Source organism: Peromyscus californicus, unplaced genomic scaffold (assembly GCF_007827085.1).
Source record: "Peromyscus californicus insignis strain IS unplaced genomic scaffold, ASM782708v3 Scaffold_12__1_contigs__length_115047231, whole genome shotgun sequence".
Lineage (NCBI taxonomy): Eukaryota > Metazoa > Chordata > Mammalia > Rodentia > Cricetidae > Peromyscus > Peromyscus californicus.
This window is the reverse complement of record NW_026294413.1, coordinates 9,023,445-9,045,495: the sequence shown is the minus strand read 5'-3', so window position 1 is coordinate 9,045,495 and position 22,051 is coordinate 9,023,445. Positions and strand designations below refer to the sequence as shown.

The 22,051-nt window shown below is 35.3% G+C and overlaps 1 protein-coding gene across 3 annotated transcripts in view; it reads left to right on the top strand.

The window, feature by feature from the left end:
• Gpc5 (glypican 5) overlaps positions 1 to 22,051 on the top strand; it is a 1,304,512-nt gene that overhangs the window by 857,684 nt on the left and 424,777 nt on the right. Inside the window, exon 8 of one of the 3 annotated variants that reach the window (XM_052732495.1) lies at positions 13,922 to 14,065. The exons of the other annotated variants lie outside the window; for them this stretch is intronic. Within the exon in view, the coding sequence (XP_052588455.1) occupies positions 13,922 to 14,065 (144 nt within the window). The remainder of the gene's footprint in view (positions 1 to 13,921; positions 14,066 to 22,051) is intronic. 3 annotated transcript variants of the gene reach the window in all.

Here is a 22,051-nt window from a genome sequence, read left to right as displayed (position 1 = left end):
TTGGAATTTAAAAGTGCTAAGTGTTCATCAGCTCCACTACAGTGCAATTTAGTTAATTAAGGCATTTGCTCAGTAATTTCTCCAGTTTGGAAGTTTAAAAAAAAGTATCAGTTTTGGTGCAAGGAAGAGGGAAATATTTTCAATTAAATATATACAAATATTGCCATATTAAGATAGACACTACAGTGTTTGTATATATACACATATAGTAATAATTATTCTTTAGATTCCAGATTTCTCTGGTTGCTTCTAATTGCTGAATAACTAGAGCAAACATTAGCATAGCCAAGTCTCACAGGAAATGGGGCAGCAATCCGTATGAGGAATAGAGGAATATGCAAACACACCACTTGTACACAGTCTGAAATCAGTCACTTCCTTCTGGTCCCAGACTGACCGTGAATGGCACTGTAAACCCAGGATGGGGGTTATAAGCCAGAAAACCATTTGTGCTTATATTTTTGTTTGTTTTGTTTTTCTCTTATGTCAATAAAAATGTACTTTAGAAAATCAAATCATTTGATCCACTTATATTACATTTATGTCATTTATGCAATCGACTAATAATTTCATCCTATAATATTGCCTTAAAATGTAAATATCTCACCAATATAAAGGTAATATCAACTACTTGTCCTTCAAAGCAACAACACAAAGCCATCCCACAGAATGATCCTAAAAGCAAATGATTCCAGTGAGTGAGCTCTGAGTGTATTTGCAGGAGAGTGAGGCAGCCTCAGAGTAGCAATGCCTTCATCTGTGTGGTGGTGGGAGTGAGGGAACTCTGCCTGGTGTCATTCTCCTTTACCTCCTAGCAATTGTCTGGGATTACAGAGACAGAGATGGAATTATGCGTGACTGATATCCAGAACTGGAAGACACTCGTCAAGCTAGGCCACCACTACACCAAATAAATCATCCAGGATGCCAGAATTCCCTTATTCTGTACAAAGACATACTCTAAGTGAACTTTATGTACTATGACTTGCATTGTAAACATGTAAATAATAGTTCAGTGATTGCAATTTCCCATGTTCCTAGAATAATGAAGCAAACATTTTTTATCTATATAAAAGAGATGAAAACTCTGTTACAATATGACTTTTCATTCCCAATCCTCACTTTGGGAACAAAGTATTTTGTCTTTTATTTAAAAGTGCTCAGACATTCTTATGGTTACTCACTTTTATCATTTAATTCTCAACAAACATTCTAAGAACACTGTTCTATTTCCACCGTTATGACAACAGTAATGAATTCAGAAATTGGCTGCTATGTATCCATTGAACTGTCACTTACGTTAGCATAGTGTAGATGTTTCATATGTAGGTGTGTAAACACCTATATCATTTCAGATGAAATGAAATAAAACATAAACTCCTTCACTTAGGGCTCCATAAAAACTATACCCAAGTGTCACACTTAAGCATTAGCAGACACAGTAGTATATGCTCTTACAGCTGAGAGGCCATACCCATAAAACAATCCTATTTCTAGCTAAGGTAATGTAATGAACCGTATAATATCTGCTGATGTAGCTACCTTTGCCTACTTCATCAAATTAAATTGAGCCTACTTAAAGCTTTGCAAAACTAGTAAGACAGTTTCTTTTAAATTCTTAGTTCAACACATGAAAAAGGTTATGATCCGTGAAAGTCTAAGAATGCTAAAAAAAAAAAAAAGCAGGAGAAGGGGGAGTAGAATCCTAGAGATGTTTTTAAATTCATGATGACTATTTTGCTGCATGTGAGCTCCAGGCAATTTTTCTTCTGAAGTGTAATACTTATCTGTGGTAGATATTTGCAAAACTAAATGTGACTCCTACATGCAGAAAAAGCACTTTCAACAATATCTCCTTCTCTGGTTTCCTAGGACAGTGACGGTAATTTTGGACATGATTCATATGATTTAAATATCTCTTGCAGCTGATGAAGCCAGGAGGCATATCTAGAGATTTAAAAAGGTAGATTCTTTGTATATGCATAATTATGTACAGGTTTTTCAGCTACATTGGTTTTAGTATACTCATTGATGGTGTCAAGCACGTTGTTCAGCTCCTTAGAAACCCCAGCAAGACTGTGTTAATCTCTAAGTAGGAAAAAACACTCTCACTGTGTGTCAAGAGTACATGTGTGAAAAGATATCTGTCACATAGTATGACAACAAGCAGCCATTTCCTGATAGAAACATTTTTTCCCAACAATGCTCTGATCTCACAGGTTGAAGTCCATGTATATTATTATCATATGTTTCCCTAGTCGATATCCATCTTTACTTCTAATTAGCTGTTCTGGCCCTTAACTTCTTCTACTACAAAAGTACCCTATCTTATAGATAGTTTCCTAATTGTTGGAGACTAGCTCAGTTTATTGGGCATTGACCTTTTACAAGCTCTGAAAATTCCAATTTGCTTACCACTGAAAAAGTGTGGGTTGCTTAACTTTCCCACTGACTTCATTAGAGTTAGAACTACAACTAATGTGTCTCAACATATTGTAGTAAAGAGTATGTGTAGATGTAACCATCTTATTAAATAAGAAATACAGAGTCAATGCAAAGATGAAAGTCAGAGGTCAGAACTAAGCCTTACCCTTCACTCCTGCAGCTATCCTCTTCAGCCAAGAGAGACCTACTTCCTGTGTGTTTATCTTTATATAGACTTTCTGTTCTGCCTTCTCATTGGTTGTAAACCCAACCACATGACTGCTTGGTCACTGCCTTTCTGTACAGACCTCCAGGTCTTCTATGGTTGGTATTGAAATTAAAGGCGTGTGTCTCCAATGCTGGCTGCATCCTTGAACACACAGAGATCTACCTAGCTTTGCCCACCAAGTTCTGGGATTAAAGGCGTGCACCACCACCACCACCACCCAGCTTTTGCTATGGCTCTAATAGCTCTGACCCCCGGACAACTTTATTTATTAACATACAATTAAAATCACATTTCAGTACAAATAAAATATCACCATAAGTATGTGCTGCATATCCTATAATTTTGTTAGTTGCAAATATTTTTAATGAAGTAATAGACAATAAAGTAAGCGTATGCTCAGGAAGCTGTGACTCGTCTGACCTCACTGAGCAGGCATTGGCTTGTTTCTCCAGATGCCTTAGTGTTGCTTGTACACAAAGCATAAGTTCATATTCTCTTCTTTTCTTAATATTTAATTTATTTAAAAAAATACATGTCCTTTATTTTGACATTACATCATTTCTCCTATTTATCTCTAACTCAACTCTCCCATATACCCCTCCTTGCTTTCTTCCAAAACCGTAGTCTCTTTTGTATTAATTGTTGTTACATGAATGTATGTACATGCAGATATGCACATAACACTAAATGTTATATATTTGTATAAAATATGTATATATAAATATATTTGTATGTATAATACATTACATATATATTTCCTGCCCAGTCTGGATAACATTAGTTATATATATATATATATAAATAAAAAAATATATATAAATATATATATATAAATATATATATAAATATATATATAAATATATATATATAAATATATATATTTTATATATATTTTTTTTTCAGGACTGGCCATTAGGTACTGGACCACCAATTAGTGAGCTCTTCTCTTGGGAAAACTATTTCTCTCACTTTCAACATCTCTTAGTTACCTGTAGTTCTTTGTGTAGGGCTGAGACCTCCTGGGCTCTTCCCAGCCCACATTAGCCTGTCTACGGTTGTTTTTCTTTTTCAGCTCTTGTTTCTGAAGTTGCATTGGTGACGCTTTCTGTGTGTAGCTTTTGCCATTACTAGAATATACAATCTCACAGCAAACTTGCCACACCTCTCTCTCTTATGATTTATTTTTGTCCCTTCATCTACAATGTTGCTTTAGTCTTAGGTGTGGGAGTTGTCTTGTAGATATATCCATTTTGACTGGTCTCCATCTATTGCAAAGAGAAATGGTTAATTTTTTTTCTGATCCCTATGGTTAATTATAAAACACTGAATATGGAGATGTGCTGTGGGATGGTCTGTATGTCAAATGTGTTGCTGATTGGTCAATAAATAAATCACTGATTGGCCCGTGGCCAGGCAGGAAGTATAGGCGGGACAAGGAGGAGAATAGAGCTGGGAAGTGGAAAGCTGAGTCAGAGAGACGTTGCCAGCCGCCATGATGAGAAACAGCATGTGAAGTTGCCGGTAAGCCACAGCCATGTGGCAAGGTATAGATTAATGGAAATGGATTAATTTAAGATATAAGAACAGTTAGCAAGAAGCCTGCCACAGCCATACAGTTTGTAACCAATATAAGTCTCTGTGTTTATTTGGTCGGGTTTGAGCGGCTGTGGGGCTGGCGGGTGAGAGAGATTTGTCCTGACTGTGGGCCAGGCAGGAAAACTCAAGCTACAAATGGCGTCCAACGTGGTGGCAAGAGTTTCCACCTAAAACCTGAGAAAAAAGATTCTAAAACGGAGCTAAAAACAGCTTCCTAATTGTCTCTCTCAAATGAGCGGCAGCTGCCAGTTTGAGCTACTGGCACGCTTGACCTGCAGTATGGCGGGAATGAGGCCTCTGCAAGTGGCACATTAAGCTACATTGTGCATTTAGCCTTTGCTAGTACAAAACAAAAAAAGAGGTTTCTGGGGTACACGCTGCTTGGATAAAAGCATAGACCCACGATAGCTCCCAGAGCTGGTGGTAAAGTACCACGCCATGTTGGGAAGCTGAGGTGGGTGGAGCCAGCAGCCACAGCTGCTGCAGCTTAAAGCAACAGGTTCACAATAAGACTGATTCAGATGAAATAGTTTCCAATGTGTATAAAAATGTTTTTTTTTTTTTTTTTTTTTTTTTTTTTTTTTTTTTTTTTTTTTTGGTTTTCCGAGACAGGGTTTCTCTGTGTAGCTTTGCGCCTTTCCTGGTACTCGCTTTGGAGACCAGGCTGGCCTCGAACTCACAGAGATCCGCCTGGCTCTGCCTCCCGAGTGCTGGGATTAAAGGCGTGCGCCACCACCGCCCGGCTTCCAATGTGTATAAAAATGTACGTAGGCTTCAAAAAGAGATAAAAAGAAATATATACAGTTATATAAACAAATAGTTTTTAAAAGTAAAGTCTTTAAAGAAACAATAAAGGTAATAAGGCACGTAGAAATGGCTATCACACAGAGAATCTGGATTATGTTGTCTTTGATATTCGTACCTGAAGAAAAACATTTGATTGTAAAAGCTGTTCAGTTATGCCAAAATGTAAATTTTAAAGGTACCTTGACTTCAAAATTTGTATGTAAGGATATGTTGCTTTGGAAAGGAGGCTCTGCTTTTGTTCCCACAGAAAGCCAGAGGCTATGGATTTGTTCCAGATTAAGATACATCAGGTTTGACCAGCCAAGACCACCTGAAAGGTCTCCGATGACACCATGGCCCAGATGATCCAACATCCAGAACCGTTTCAAGGCAACTGGCTCAGACGATATACCCTCATGGACTACTCCATAATCCTAAAATATTCTTTGTGTCCCCATAAGATACAGCGCCCCCCTCCAGCAGGAAGTAGTAAGAGAAGCTACGCCCAAATTCCCAAATATACCAATCTGACTTTGGAGATGTGTAAAGGTTAAAACCTTCCTTTTTAAGAAAAGAAAAGGGGAAGTGCTGTGGGATGGTCTGTATGTCAAATGTGTTGCTGATTGGTCAATAAATAAATCACTGATTGGCCCGTGGCCAGGCAGGAAGTATAGGCGGGACAAGGAGGAGAATAGAGCTGGGAAGTGGAAAGCTGAGTCAGAGAGACGTTGCCAGCCGCCATGATGAGAAATAGCATGTGAAGTTGCCGGTAAGCCACAGCCATGTGGCAAGGTATAGATTAATGGAAATGGATTAATTTAAGATATAAGAACAGTTAGCAAGAAGCCTGCCACAGCCATACAGTTTGTAACCAATATAAGTCTCTGTGTTTACTTGGTCAGGTCTGACTGGCTGTGGGACTGGCGGGTGTCAGAGATTTGTCCTGACTGTGGGCCAGGCAGGAAAATTCTAGTTACAGAGATGTGTACACTACAAGGAAAACAACCTGGATGTTTGGATAGGTCAGAAGGAATTCTAGTTCAGCATGTGGCTCTGGAATTGGGTTTTATGGATTTTAACTCCATTCCTACCATCAAGTAACTTAAATCTGAACATATTAAGAAATACATTCAAACCTTACTTCCTTTACCATTACATTGTAGATAAATATATCACATGGTTTTTTGAAGACTAGAGCAGATAGTCTATGTTAGGTATTTGGAATAGTGCCCATTTAACAAATCATTAGTATAGCATTGATATTAGACATTTGTTGTTACTTCATGGATTTGCTACAATTCAAACAATATTTTGTAACTGGAGTTCTACTTCTGCATATTCTTTAATTATTGAATATACACAATTATTATTATTATTATTATTATTAAATCCATCTTACATATACTTATTTCTTCAAGTTCACTTCCTTCTCATGTTTTTAAAATGTAGTTTTAAAATTTTTGTGTATTCTTTGAAAAAGTTTCTTTTTATTCCCATGTTTGTTCATTGTAATTTAACATATAATTCATTTTTTGCCAAAAGAATATGTTAAAACAATTTTAATATATATTAGACATTTTTATAGCAAAAAATTATATAGTAGCTGGGCGATGGTGGCTCACACCTTTAATACCAGCACTTGGCAGGAGGATCTCTGTGAGTTCCAGGTCAGCCTGGTCTACAGAGGGAGTTCCAAGACAGGCTCCAAAGCTACACAGAGAAACCCTCCCTTGGAAAACCAAAAAAAAAAAAAAAAAAAAAAAATTATACAGTATATTCTGATCACATATTTTGCTTTCTCCAACTCCTCCTAGATGTCCCGTACCTTCCCACCCACTAAATTTCATACCCTTAAGTTCTTTTATCTTTTTCTTAAGAAAACAAATATATAAACAAAAAAATAAAACCACCCCCCTAAAAGAATAAAAAGACCCACAAGAAAACATAAAACACAACAAATACACTAAATTAAAAACCAAATGTCTTAGTTAAGGTTTCTATTGCTGTGAAGAGCTACCATGATCATGGCAACTCTGATAAAGGAAAACATTTAATTGGGGTGGCTTACAGTTTTAGTGTTAGACCATTATCATCAAAGCAGGAAGCATGTTGACATGCAGGCAGACGTGGTGCTAGAGAATGAGCTGAGAATTCTACATCTGGATCTGCAGGCAGCAAAAAGGGACTACCACACTGGATAGCTTGAGCATCTGAGACCTCAAAGCTCATGAGCAGTGATACACCTCCTCCACCAAGGCCACACCTACTCCCATAAGACCACACTTCCTAATAGTGCCAATCCTTATGGACCTATGGAAGCTATTTTCTTTCAAATCACTAAACCATAATAGACAAACAAAGCATCAATAATACAAAAGTGTCCAAGTAAAGCAATATGAGGCATAAAATCTACAAAACTACCATTGAATCCATTTTGTGTTGGCCATCTACTTCTGGTCATGGGGCCTACCCTGAAATATGGTTAATATAGGGAATATAATATACGGTTAATATAGGGAAGGTAGAGGTACACATCTTATACACTATAAAAAATTAGTCATTTTTCCTCAAAAACCCATCATTTCTATTGAAACAAGGACTCACATGTAAAAAACATGCTAGCTCTATTTGAGAACATACTCTATTTCAGGCATAATTCTAATAAACTCATTTCCCATGGCTTCAGCTCATAGAATATACATGTGAAAAATCTAAGTATAAAGTAGGAGGTAGGGCATTTTGCAAAGTAACCATGCTGTCAACTAATGTAGACACTAATTAATAGGCACACAAACTGAAAGACAAATTTTTTACTATAAAGAGAGTTAATCAATCTCCAAGATCATCAATATATGAACATAATAAAATATGAATAATATCATATAGACCATATGGTGATTTAATAAAACATGAAATATTTATCTTATTATAGTAGTAAGGTAAACCTTTTAAGAAAACATTAAAATTAGGAATTGCTACAAGCAGACTGGTAAACAGGTAAAATTATTATAATCTAGAAAATTTGATGCCAATAATTTCTACAAATTTGTCAGCTAGCATCGGCATTATGGTAATAATGTTAGTCACAGAAATCAAATGACTTTCTGAGCACTGTTTCAGAACTCTGTTACAATCCTGTCTTCAATCAGAGAATTTGCTTTAGTGGCATGGTAGTTCTGAAAGAGAGTCAAATAACAGTAATTACAAATGGAAGTAAAAATTAAATAAAGAATATATGAAGTAATAGTTTGTTATATTAATAGTTAGGGTGAAATGAATATTAGCTAAAGAAAGATGATTTTACACATGACTTTAAATTAACTAATGAAGATAATACAAACAATACTCACCCTAGGTTTGTTTTAGGAGTTTGAGGTATATGAGCTAATGAATCATGGGAATTAAAGGTGTTTAACCACCAGGCTCTTAAAATGTGCAGCTGGAGGATGTATTTTGCTTAGTCTATAGACTATTTATTACTCATAGATTATTTTGAAAACATAAAGAGATTTTTACAAAGATAAACAATGAACCACAAGAGGGCACTGGGCACATCTGTGTGTCCCACCTTTTAGTATGATGTAGTTAGCTGAAGCTGAAGAGAAGTTCCCTTTCATGGAGTTGTGTTCAGGATTGCTCACACACCTGGCACATTTTACCCTCCTCTACTGAGTCCCTGTAGACCTTAATATTTATGATCTGTTTCTTCTACTTCTATAATTCTTTGTATTGACTGGTGTGTTGTTCTCTCCCTTGTTGAATTTTCTGAATAACTTTCTTTCTCTTGGAAATATTTTTGAAGCCATATTTTAACAAAAAAATACAGTTCTAGTGAGGAAGTTTTCATTTTATACTTTGTACATCTGTGATATCTATTTTTAGCAGAAATCCAGAAAATATGTAAGGTTTTGTTTAACTGTTCCCATTATCAAAGAGTAAGTTAATTTAATTTTATACTCAAGAGTTTGAATTGGAATTAAATTAAGATAGTTTCATTTTAAGATCTAGAGATAAAGTTATGAAAGAATTTATTAAATTTATGTTCATTTATTTTCTCCAGTGTAGTTTTCCACCTTTTTTATTTACTCTGTAGAAGCAAGATTACTCTCCTCCTCGCATACTTGAGAGGTATCACAAATCATACTTGGAGAAATTTCCTCATTAATAGAATTCTTGATGTATTTATAAAACATAGAAAAATACATTTTATATTAATGACATTAATTCTACAATTCATATTTTTAGTTGCTACTTTTACAACCCTAGGACTAATTTTGCATGTATAAAGATTGCATCACATTTCCATTAATTCTAAAGTTTTACCAGTAATGAGATATGACTGTCCATTAAGATAGAGTTTAACTACTAACACAAATTATATTATTGTGAATAACGAGCTATAATAATAAATTTTTCATAGTAATTTGCTTAAAATGAAAAAGGATTTACTTTTTTTTTTTTTTTTTTGGTTTTTCGAGACAGGGTTTCTCTGTGTAGCTTTGCGCCTTTCCTGGGACTCACTTGGTAGCCCAGGCTGGCCTCGAACTCACAGAGATCCGCCTGCCTCTGCCTCCCGAGTGCTGGGATTAAAGGTGTGCGCCACCACCGCCCGGCCCAGGATTTACATTTTTAACTGGACCAAAACTTACCTTTATATGTTACATGTTACTTGGGACCTCAAACTGTGACTACTTGAAGACTTCATAAATAATATTTTCCTCCAAAAGTATAGTGGGGTATTCTAAAGGCCTGACTTTGTTGTTAAAACATATGTACCATTAATCAATTCATTTGCTACTAGAATTGTGATAGCTATCTTTTGAATGATTTTTTATATGAATAATGCAAATTCTTATTTTTACTTTAATATCTGATTTGATATTTATTCACTATTTTGTGAAGTTTTTCTCTACCTAAATTGGCAAGTTTTCTTCAGAAGCAATTATCAAGACCTTTGGGTACTCATGCAGGGTTTGAGACGTCTCTAGAAGATCATGTCTGGCAATAGTGGACCATATCATATTTCTCAGATAAAAGTACTGTCTATTTGACAAGATATGGTGTATTTTGAAGGCAAGGAGGCTGGATCTTTGGGGTCATCTAGAAAGAAGATGTAAAAATTTCAGTAAACAGTCTGTTTCTCTGTGTAAATTTTTTATTTGAAATAGGAAACATGGATTTTCCTATTTCAGATGATAAAATTGAACCTCAAGTTTTATGGAAAAAACACTAAGCCAATTATGTATATTTTAGGCTTTCTTTAGGAATAGTTATATTGTATGCATGGTTTTCTAAAATTGGTAAATTTCTTTCCCGAGTTATCTTTGCAGTCATGGAAATACTTAAGAACAGAAGAAGGTAGCTTCCATTCTATGTCAAAACTGATATTTGAGAGCTTAATTGAGTCGTCTTAGATACATAGATAGAAGATAGATTAGTAGATAAATAGATGATAGATAATATAATGTTATACTCAGAAGACAAATGAATGCACATTAAAACTGTTTAAATATTTTATTTTTCTGTATGTGTCTATGTGTATGTATTATATTCTTTTTTATTAAATTCGAACATTTATTCTTTAAGGATTCATACATGTATACAATGAAAAATAATTAAATCCAGCTTCCTGTTTCTCCTCCTCAACTTCCCTCAGATGCTCCTAACACACCCCTATCTAAACTCTGTGTCTTCTTTTTCATTAATCCATTTAATGCAAATAGTACTGACAATTTGTACATAACTATGAAACCATCTGCCGGACACTGGACACATCCACTAGACATCCACTACTAAATCCCCCCAAAGAAGAATTGCACTTCCTCCCCAGCACCTAAACTGCTGTTTTGTTAGGGGTGGGGTCTTGGGAATGCCTTCCCTATCTGTGCTGGAACTTTGGATGTCTTAATCTTGTTCAGATAACTACAGTGACTGTGTCATGTCCAGAAGACAGCACTTCACAGACACGTTTCCATCCTCTGGCTCTTGCCTTTCTCATCCTTCCTCTTCTGTGATGTCCCCAGACCCTTACCAAGGTCATTGGTAAAGACGCCCTATTTAGAATGAACACTCACAAAGAGTCTCAGCACATTTAAAAATAAAATAAGTCTCTCCATTTGCAGTGTTGCCCATGACAAAAATCCATTTGCTCCCAAGAAACACACCTTACTACTGACTATAAAATACCCCCTGAAAGTAAAAAGATGGAAAAAGACATCTAATACAAATAGAAATATGAAATAGTTAGCTGTATCTTTTCTAATATTTAACAAAATAGAGTTCATGATTTTCTGCCCTACACTGGTTTTCTGAACTTTGATATAATATGTCCATGTGTGTAGACGAAATTCTAAACAGTCTTAGTAAATAAGAAATACAGAGCCAAATACAGAGGTAATAGCCAAAGAAATCAGAGAATTAGCGAAGAGCCACTGATTGCCCTTTAGTTTACCACCAAGCCGTAGTTTCCCACACGAGAGAGCTTCTTCCTGTGCGACTTGTGTTTTTATTGCTTTTCTGTTCTGTCTTCCATTGACTCTAAGCCCAGCCACAAGACTTCCTCGTCACTGTCTGTCTATACAGACCTCCAAGTCTCGATGGTTGGTACTAGGATTAAGGCTTGTGTCATCATGCTTGGCTGTGTCCTTGACCACAGACTTTGCCTGCCATGTGATCAGATTACAGGTGTGTGCTACCACCGCCAGACTTCTGCTTATGGCTCTCTATGTGACCTCGCTATGTGACCTCTGATCTCCAGGCAAACTTTATTAACATACAAATAAAATCGTATTTCAGCACAATTAAAATATTACCACACATGTGATTTTACATTTTTATAGAATTTTGTGTTTGTTATCAATATTGATCCTGCTTCTTGTTCTGTGAGTTTCCTGTCTCCAGGGTTTAGGGATTGTTATTAATTTAGAAAATGCCTAATTTTGTATCAAAAAGCTGTCTTTTCCTTTTTCTGATTATTATGGCTACAACAATTATAGCTTCAAAATTTTATAACTTTGAGGTTATATTTTGCTTCTTTACCATATTTTCACACCATGAAAAATAACTGCAGTTAATTTATATTTTTAAACTTCCTCTCCTTTTCTTACTGTTTTCCTCTAACGTCCTCCTTGTCCTCCTCCATGCTGTCTAAGTATCCTACAACACGTCTTCCACATCCTTTGCCTCTCTTTCTTGCTTTCAATTCATGACCTCACTGGACTGATCTTCCTAAACTAGAATGCTGATCAAGCCAAAAGCTACTCAGCTACCTCTCTTAAGATTAGATCATACCATTTCACATTGTCTAGGCTCTAGGACTTGGTTCCACATTTTTGTTTATTTACTTCACACATCTTTACTGATATTTCAATAGACATGTAAGGACCAAATATACTAGAAGCAGGGGTAGTAGAAGCAAATAAATATCACTCATGTTAATAAAATAAAATATAGAACATTAACATTTTAAAATATTGTGATGAATAGACTTTCTGAGGGCCTTGCTGATTGTCACTGTAGGAAGGCATATGATGATCTTCTGAGCCCATGTAGATTGTCTTCTACAATTCTTTTCTAGACATAAGTTCTGAAGACATATTGTACATTGTTTTACCCAGCCTAGTTATTCTAGATTGTTCCTCAACTTGAATCTGAAATGTTTCTTCCTCTGATACCTTTCCCCACCTCTCTCTCTCTCTCTCTCTCTCTCTCTCTCTCTCTCTCTCTCTCTCTCTCACACACACACACACACACACACACACACACACACACACACATACACACACACACACAAAATCAATACTCTTCTACAGAGACCAAGTATAGCCCCAATCCCATCAAAGAATTATCCACAAGTCTTAAGCTATGTAGGGGCCACAGTTTAGAAAGCTATTGCCTGTTTTCAGCTCTTCATATCCATCTGATATCTTCCTAAGTATGCCTGTCTTTTTATTATTATTTAGTTTTGTATGCCTTTGTGCCATCTCTTCAGAGAGAAAAATATGTTATTTTAGTATAACACTGGCATTACATATTTGTCTGTTTTCCCATGGGTGTTAACTGAGCAATTCACTCCCAGTAAGCAGTAGAAATTTATTTGCGGCTGAATTACTGTACAGTTTCATAATTCAGTTTGTGGTCAAGTATTGGTTTACTTTAGAAGAAAATCATTCAGATTTGTAGTCTGTGTCCCACAGAGGGCCTGTGTCTTGCCAGGGCTCATCATTTTTCTCTAGGAAGCACCTCTCCACTGCTGCTGTGTTTGTTTAAAAATAAAAATGAGAGAAGAAATTTGTGGTGAAGGAAATTTGGGACTATCAGTGAGACTGGGAATTCAATTTTTGTGTATTTTGTTTATTTGTTTGTTTGGACAGCAGAGTATTGTCCTGTAGCCAAGGCTGGCCTAGAGCATGCTATATAGCCTAGGTTGGAGTCAAACTCAAAATCCTCTTTTTTTCAGATTCTCTATTGTGGGATTATAGGTGTGTACCACCATTGGTTACAGGTGTCTACCACCATTCACCGCTTAAGATACTGGATTCTAAACAAGATAAAAGATAAAACATTTTCTGTGCAACTTAACATTATACAGCTAAGATACAGCCCCTAAAATCTAAGAGATATATGCGACAAAGGATCTAGTGATATCCATGATTCTAGAAAGGTCTTTTATTATCTCCACCTAATGACAATACCAATAATGTTGCTATCAACAACAGAATTTATATATATATTTATCTGAAGTACTACCCACCCTTTGTGGAAAAAAAATCAGTATTTGTTTTTCAGCTTTTGATTTTAATATTAATTTGTATAAAATATTCTCCAATTCTATCTATGCTGTAAATAGTAAAATTTCCTCATGCTCTATTGGTCAACTTTTCTTAGCCTCCAACAGAGAACCACTACCAATCAAAATGACAAGTTGTGGTGCCAGCTTCAAAGGATGCATCTGTGAAACAGCTCCCACACCTAAGGCTCAGAGGGCATTGAAGAAGGGAAGGTGCAAAAGTTATAAGAGCCATGAAATCAGTAAGTTTGCCGTGAGACCCTGTCCCCTCGTAATTGCAGAAGCTACACCAACAAAGTCTCAAGAACATGGCTGTCTAAACATGAACTGAACAGTGATAATAAGACACGCTAGAGTGGGTGGGGGAAGGCCCACAAGCCTACACAAATAACTACAGCTTACCAAAGAATACTGAGGGTAGGAGAAATAATTTTCCCCAGGGAAGAGCACACCAATTGGTTATCCTATACCAAATAGCATTCATATGAGTAACATAACACTGTCTTCAAAATTTTGCTCCTTTGAGGAAATTTAAGGGAAAAATAAACCAATGAAATTGGTCTTCTCTAGAAAACTATAAGCTTTGAAAGGAAATAAGGGAAATATTTGCACCCTAGGCCTACAGTATTATGACTTTTTCATGTATATGCACATAAATAAAAGAAATCATAAAGTTAATAAATATAACCATATTTTTAAAAGGTTGGAAATCAAAGCACATATTATCCATGCACATCCTTTAACAGATTAATTTGTATTAATTAAGTCTAATGTATAAGTTCCTTAGGCAGAGTTCTGGAGCTAGCCCTGATAGATACATCTACAATATGAAAATTTCCAAGTTTCATTTTTTCTATGGTTGTAGAAATAGGACACAGGTTTTCATAATTCTAGGCAAGCACACTATCACTGAAATATACATCTTCAGCTTTCAAATATTTTGTTTCATAAATTATATAACCTTGTGGGAAATTCATAAAAGTAGAGATTGAAGCTGCATATTTATTTCACAGAATTTGTTTTATGTGTGTGTCAAAAACTACTAAACTTTTGGAGAACAAAACTTAAATTTAAACAATTAAGTCTACAAGACAAAAATACACACAGCAAAGTTTTATGCAGTACATGTTAAGATTTCAAGCTTTACGGGGGTTATTTTGTTGTAAATTTCTTGCAAGAATTCAAATTAATTAGAAGTTATATTCACTCTTAAATTTGGGATCTGAATAGTTCCCCAATCAGCCACACATTAAATGCTTAGTTCTCATGCTCCATGGAAGGAAGTAGATCTTTTAAGAAGTGTGACCTACATGGAGAAATTCACATCATCTAAAACATGTCTGGCACTTTCAGTCTCTCCTTTGGTTATAGCTATTGTGAGGAAATACCCTGCTGTGCCACAAACTCTTGTCACAATGTGCGGTCCTGCACAGACCAAAATCAAAATGTACCAATGACCCTAGGCTAAAAGCTCTGAAACTGTAAGTCAAAATCATCCTTTTTTCTAAGTTGATTACATCAGGAATTTTGTCACACAAGCTACCACAATCATTGTCACATATCTTACTGGTGATAGCTACCTTTTGCCTTTAATAATTTTAATATAACTTAAGAATGAAAACATATCTATTAATAAAATATCACCTTACTGTATATAAAGAGCACAGGTTTTTTTTCCTAAAATTTAGTGTCCACATTCTTTTTTCTCAAGATATAGATGGCTCAAATAGCATCTTACTAATTTTCCTCCAGCAAGACATGTAGACTGGTAGAAACAATTACACAAAATATCATTACTAAAGAGAAACAGTTCTTCACTGTTTTTACTCAATACTGCAAAGCAATCAGAAATTCGATTATTGAAAGTAATTGAACAAGTCAAATATTTTTCTCAGACAATTTGTGTTCATCTTGGTCATGTGTTAAACATAATTTTTCAAATGCACAAAGCTCAAACAAAAATGAAAATACCTTCAGAGGTTGTGTTATTGTACAGGATTCTTTTGGCTATCCTGGGTTTTTTGTTTTTCCATATGAAGTTGAGTATTATTCTTTCCAGGTCTGTGAAGAATTGTGTTGGTATTTTGATGGGAATTGCATTGAATCTGTATATTGCTTTTGGTAAGATTGCCATTTTTACTATGTTAGTCCTGCCTATCCATGAGCATGGGAGATCTTTCTATTTTCTGACATCTTCTTCAATTTCTTTTTTCAAGGACTTAAAGTTCTTGTCATATAGGTCCTTCACTTGTTTGGTTAGTGTTACCCCAAGGTATTTTATGGCATTTGTGGCTATTGTAAATGGTGATGTATCTCTGATTTCCTTCTCAGCTTCTTTGTCCATTGTATATAGGAGGGCTACTGATTTTTTTGAGTTGATCTTGTATCCTGCTATGTTGCTGAAGGTGTTTATAAGCTGTATCAGTTCCTTGGTGGAATCTTTCGGGTCGCTCAAGTATACTATCATGTCATCTGCAAACAGGGAAAGCTTGACTTCTTCCTTTCAAATTTGTATCCCCATAATCTCCTTATGTTGTCTTATTGCTCTGGCTAGAACTTCAAGTACTATATTGAGTAAGTATGGGGAGAGGGGACAGCCTTGCCTCATTCCTGATTTTAGTGGAATTGCTTTGAGTTTCTCTCCATTTAATTTGATGTTGGCTGTTGGCTTGCTGTAAATTGCCTTTATTATGTTTAGGTATGTTCCCTGTATTTCCTGATCGCTGCAAGACCTTTATCATGAAGGGGTGTTGGATTTTGTCAAATGCCTTTTCTGCATCTAGTGAGATGATCACGTGGTTTTTTTCTTTGAGTTTGTTTATATGGTGTATTACATTGACGGACTTTCGTATGTTGAACCACCCTTGCATCCCTGGAATGAAGCCTACTTGTTCATTGTGGATAATTGTTTTGATGTGTTCTTGATCTCAGTCGCAAGGGAGGCTTTGCCCTGGAGGAGGTGGGAATGGGGGGTGGGCTGGGGGGAAGGTGAGGGGGACCAGAGGGAGGAGAACAAGGGAATCCCTGGCTGATATGTAGAACTGAATTGTATTGCAAAATAAAAATAAAAATTAAAATAAATAAATAAATAAATGAAAATAACTGGTTTAAACAGATATTATTTTTGTTTTACTGTTATTGACAATAATCATTACTGTATTAAGGAAAGGGAGGACATATGAAGCAAAATCACTAAGCATTGTGCATACACCTGAGTCTGGGAGTTTTCTAGCAATATTAATGAACCTAAAGTTAGAAAGTGATTAATATCTGTCTATGTATTTATGTATTTATATGTGTATCTATGTATCTGTTATCTATCAATCATCTATCTATCTACTTATCATCTATCATCTGTCTGTCTTCTATCTATCTATTCATATATCATCTATCATCTATCTATCATCTATCGATCTATCTATCATCTATCTATCTATCTATCTATCTATCTATCTATCTATCTATCTATCTATGTATCTATCATCTATGTATATATCTGTCTATCATCTATCATCTATCAATCATCTATCTATCTATCTATCTATCTATCTATCTATCTATCTACCATCTATCTATCTAAAGAGTTTTAGAAATCAATCAGTCTTTGCACTGAAGCATTCCCCTTCTTCACAATCTACTCAGAACTGTATACTTAGGTCCAATTACTCTTATATAGCACAGTGGTAGTAATGGGAAAAAATCATTGAAATCTTATTTCTGTCCACACCACAAGATTAACTATATAAACTATGTAAATCCAACAATATTAAAGCATTGCAACCTGTGCATTTTTATTGTTTCATTTTTTTTTTTTTGCTTGAGAAACCCCTGTCTGGGTGCACTGTAGTCATATCATATCTTCAAGGAAAGCCCCTTGAAGATCAGTAGGAAACTCTAAACAAGTTTGCTAGAATTTCAAAATCCATTAGTAGCTCCCTTTCAAGTTGGTTATGTTCTTTGAGAATGTCTTATTTGCATCATGTATGATTCTGTCACTCAACCAAAATTAAGCTAATCGATTGAGGTGGAGTCCTCATCAGGATACATATCCCTGCTGGCTGTAGAAGAATTGAAACACGCTTTTCTCTCAAATACCTCTAAAAATTACATGAGACTCTTCTTTTGGATTTCATATTTCATTACTACAGTGTTTGCCTACTTAAAGGATTTGGTTAAAATTTATATTGAATGGATAGATTGTGACTAGTGGTGGGGTAAATATTTTATCACTAGCTAAGTTGCTTAAAGCAACTAAAAACATGCAGTATTCCTAAGGATGCATAAAGTATTTTAAAAGCAATGTGGAGCCTGATAGACTGTTGACCAATTATAGGATATTGTAATAAGTATTTGTTTGTTTTTAATAAGTAAAAGTGATGATATAAATTTCAGTGGATAATTTGGAAATGCTTTATCTAAATGCTGGTAGACAAACTACAAACATTTTTTTGCCTGGGTGGTGGTTTATTGCTGCACTAAGTTATAAAGAGTGTCAGAAAATTAACATTTCAAAAGAATTATCGAACATAAATAAATATTGTAGCAGGAATCTTAAAGAGTCTTATTAATAAAATCAAACCTCTGGCCAGAGATTTCTACGTCTGGAGTGCTAGGATTGAAGGTGTGAGTGCCACCATTTTCTAGCCTTTGTATCTAGTGACTGTTCTGTCTCTGACTCTAGATAAGTTTATTAGGGTGTGCAATATTTTGGGGAACACAATACTACCACATTTCCCCTTTTATGTCTAAAATTAAAAAAAGCTTATAACTAATACAAGAAAAATTATGTCCAATAAGTATATACAATATACACAGTCAAGATTACATTGACGATGTCTAATCCATTAACATTTGACAGATTCAGACAAAAAACTCCATTAATATATAATAATGTCGAGTCCAGTAACATTTGACAAATTCAGACAAAAAATTTTCGTTACTTATCTTATTTAAAACAAGTAATTCCTTTATAAAAGTATTTTTTCTTTTCATAATAGATTCAGTAATCTATCTTTTGTCATTTTTATATCTTCCTCTTTCTCTACCCAGTGATCAGATTTTTTAAATCTGATAAAAATTTTTAAAAAAATGTAAAAAATTTTTAAATCTGGTAAAAACCAGATTCAGTGATCTACCCATTTATTCTATTATTCTTTATCTTTTTTCTCAAAATAGATTCAGTGATCTATATCATATCTATATTCTTTTCTCTTTTTCCTTTCTTTTTTAAACAAAACCTCTGAATCTAATCTCCATGTTCAGCTTTTTTCCTGACCATTAAAAATTAACAACTTGTAACCAACCATCATATACAGTGACAATAGTCATAACTCATTAAATGACCAAAAACCTCCCATCCCATCTCTTGGCAATGTGGGTGTCATTTTCTTAAAATTGCTTCCTCTTTCTAGGGTGAAGACATCTTTAGGGAATTCTGAAAAGAAAATTTTTGGGTTAATTGTCAATTCCTGTATCATTTGCCCAGTCGCTGCCTAATGAGAAAGTGCAGGGCTTGTTTCAAGTCTTTGTTCAAGTAGTCTGTCAGGCTGGATCATCTCAGTTAGCCATCTCGAAATTGTCCTAAGCAGTTTGTAGTCCAAAGTTGATCTTTTGGTAGTGTTAATCAGCTCAATGGCTTTACCATAGTCCTTGTAGAATCATCATTATGGAGTGCTGTCGTCTTTTTGAAGATTTCAAAGGCACTGTTAGGTGTGGTCATGGTTCACTGCAGATTTTTTGTGTGTGTGCCTCCTCTGTGGTTTGGAGCAATCATAGTCTGATAAATGTCTGTCTCTTGGAACCATGAACATTCTTCCCTAGAAGAGAAAATCTTCACAGCAATTTCTCCCCACCATTTGTTTTGCCAAACTTTTCCAAACTGACCTTTGCCGATGCTTTCTTGTAACATGATGGTCCTGGCAATTCTCTGAACCAGCAGCAGTAAACCTTTTGTCCCAGGTAGCAGCATCACTGCAGTCACCAACACGATGAGAAGGAGCCAGCAACTCAGAGCAGCAGCCTCTGCCTCCATAGTCCCACCACAGTTTGTGGTTTGGTCCGGGCTGAAGCTTCTCCCAAGCCTCCTAGGCCGGCCTCAAACTCGGAATCCTCTTGCCTCTGCCTTCTTCAGCAAATCCAACCAGTGTGCCACCACAACCAGCTGAGTGTAGCTTGGGCCTGAGCTGGGGCCTACAAGTCCACAGGCAAGAGGCTTTTTCGTGAATTCGTAACACAAACGTTGGGCGCCAGATGTAGCAGGAATCTTAAAGAGTCTTATTAATAAAATCAAACCTGTGGCCAGTTATTGGGGTGAATGCTGGAAGGTCAGAGAGACAGAACAAACCACAGCCACCTCACCTCACCAATTCCTCAGGTGATTCTGTTTCCTCAGACTGGAAGCCTCTGAGTCCTCATCCAAATGGATCTCAGCTGAACTGTGCTACTCAAAACCTAAAAGCTTAACCAGCCAAATGCTTCTAGTTTCTGGTCCTCACGCCTTATATACCTTTCTTCTTTCTACCACCGCTCCCTGGGATTAAAGGCATGTGTCACCATGCCTGGCCGTTTCCAGTGTGGCCTTGAACTCACAGAGATCCAGAGGGATTTCTACCTCTGGAATGCTAGGATTAAAGGTGTGAGTGCCACCATTTTCTAGCCTTTGTATCTAGTGGCTGTTCTGTCTCTGACCCCAGATAAGTTTATTAGGGTGCGCAATATTTTGGGGAACACAATACCACCACAAAATATATTAGCAACATTTTTATACAGAAAGTATAATGTTCAGAATAATACTTTTTTTTAAAAAAGCTATTTTGTTATTATTTGTTGCTTTATATGATTTTTCCAAGCAGATTTTTTTCATTGAACTATTTTTGTATTATCCAGCATTCACACTTTTCATAATGGCGCTTTATATTTGAAGTGGGGATGGTTTATTTATATTAAATAACTAAGGAAATAGTTGAACAAAATATTTTTTTGGATAATCAATCTGTTTCCTTTCATCCTTTTGTTAGTTGTTTTAGACTTTATGGTGGTGATTTTTTTTCGTATGGAATAACAAAAGTCTCATTCCCTACTAAGAAGCACCGCAATCCATGTGTAGAATGGCTTTGTATTGAAGAATGCAGATTCCTCACATATCCTTTTGAGGAAATAGGAAGACTAGAGATAAATCCAGTTGGAAATATTAAAATACAAATAACTTGGTAATTATTCTTTGGTTAATCTACTTTTACTGTATGATAAATTTAAAGAAAAACCCACCAGCAAATGAAATAAATATGAAAAATAAATGAAGCTTAGAGAAAAATTCATTTTATTTGAATTATGGCGATTAAAGATATAAAGAGAAGGGTTAAAGATAATAAGAATTAATCTTTTCGAAGCACTTGATAACAGTCATTGGAATTTAATTGTTTTTGAATATTAATATGATTGCCTCTACACTAAATGAGGGACTTAACACTATACCAAGAAAATTTTTAGAATTCTACCGGTAAAGTCCGCACATGTGCATTTCACGTATGCTCTCAGCTGCACTGCGTTGTTTCACTGTGTTCTCCCCTTTCTACTAGAGTCTGTCTACATAGCCGACTTTTTCAGTCCCTGTGCCTTGTCAAGGTAGAAAAGATTCAATGATTCCACAGCCTTTCGTTGTCTTATCTAAAATTAAACACAACTACCTGGTGAAATGAGAAAGGGCCCTCAAGCTTTGAATTTGTGTTGACGTGGATTTTCTTGGGAATGTATATTAAACACATATTTAATGATAATTTAAGAGCTTAATTTTAAAACTATATGTTAAGAATCTATTACAAAATAGTGGAAGAGTTTAATGGTAGAAAAATAATTGTAATTTTAGGCCAAAATTTCGCTACCTTGATTTTAAAATACAGAAATAAATTTTCCTATAACTTCTATTATTTTTCAGTTCACATATATGCGTAATTTCTGAAATAATATCTCTCCTGTTAGTATGAAGAATATAGATATTGTTTATCAATTACTTAATTTAAGTACTCAACAGCTCTTCTACATAACAGCAGTCATATATATATATATATAAATATAACTAATGACAGAGAAAAAGAAAATCCTAATAATTCTCATATTTCTGTATTAAGAAAATCATTATTTAAGTCATCAAAATAAACTTATGACAAATATGGAATTTGTCACCCACTATAAAGTTGATTCCCAGGGTTAAACTTTCCCCAAAGTAATGA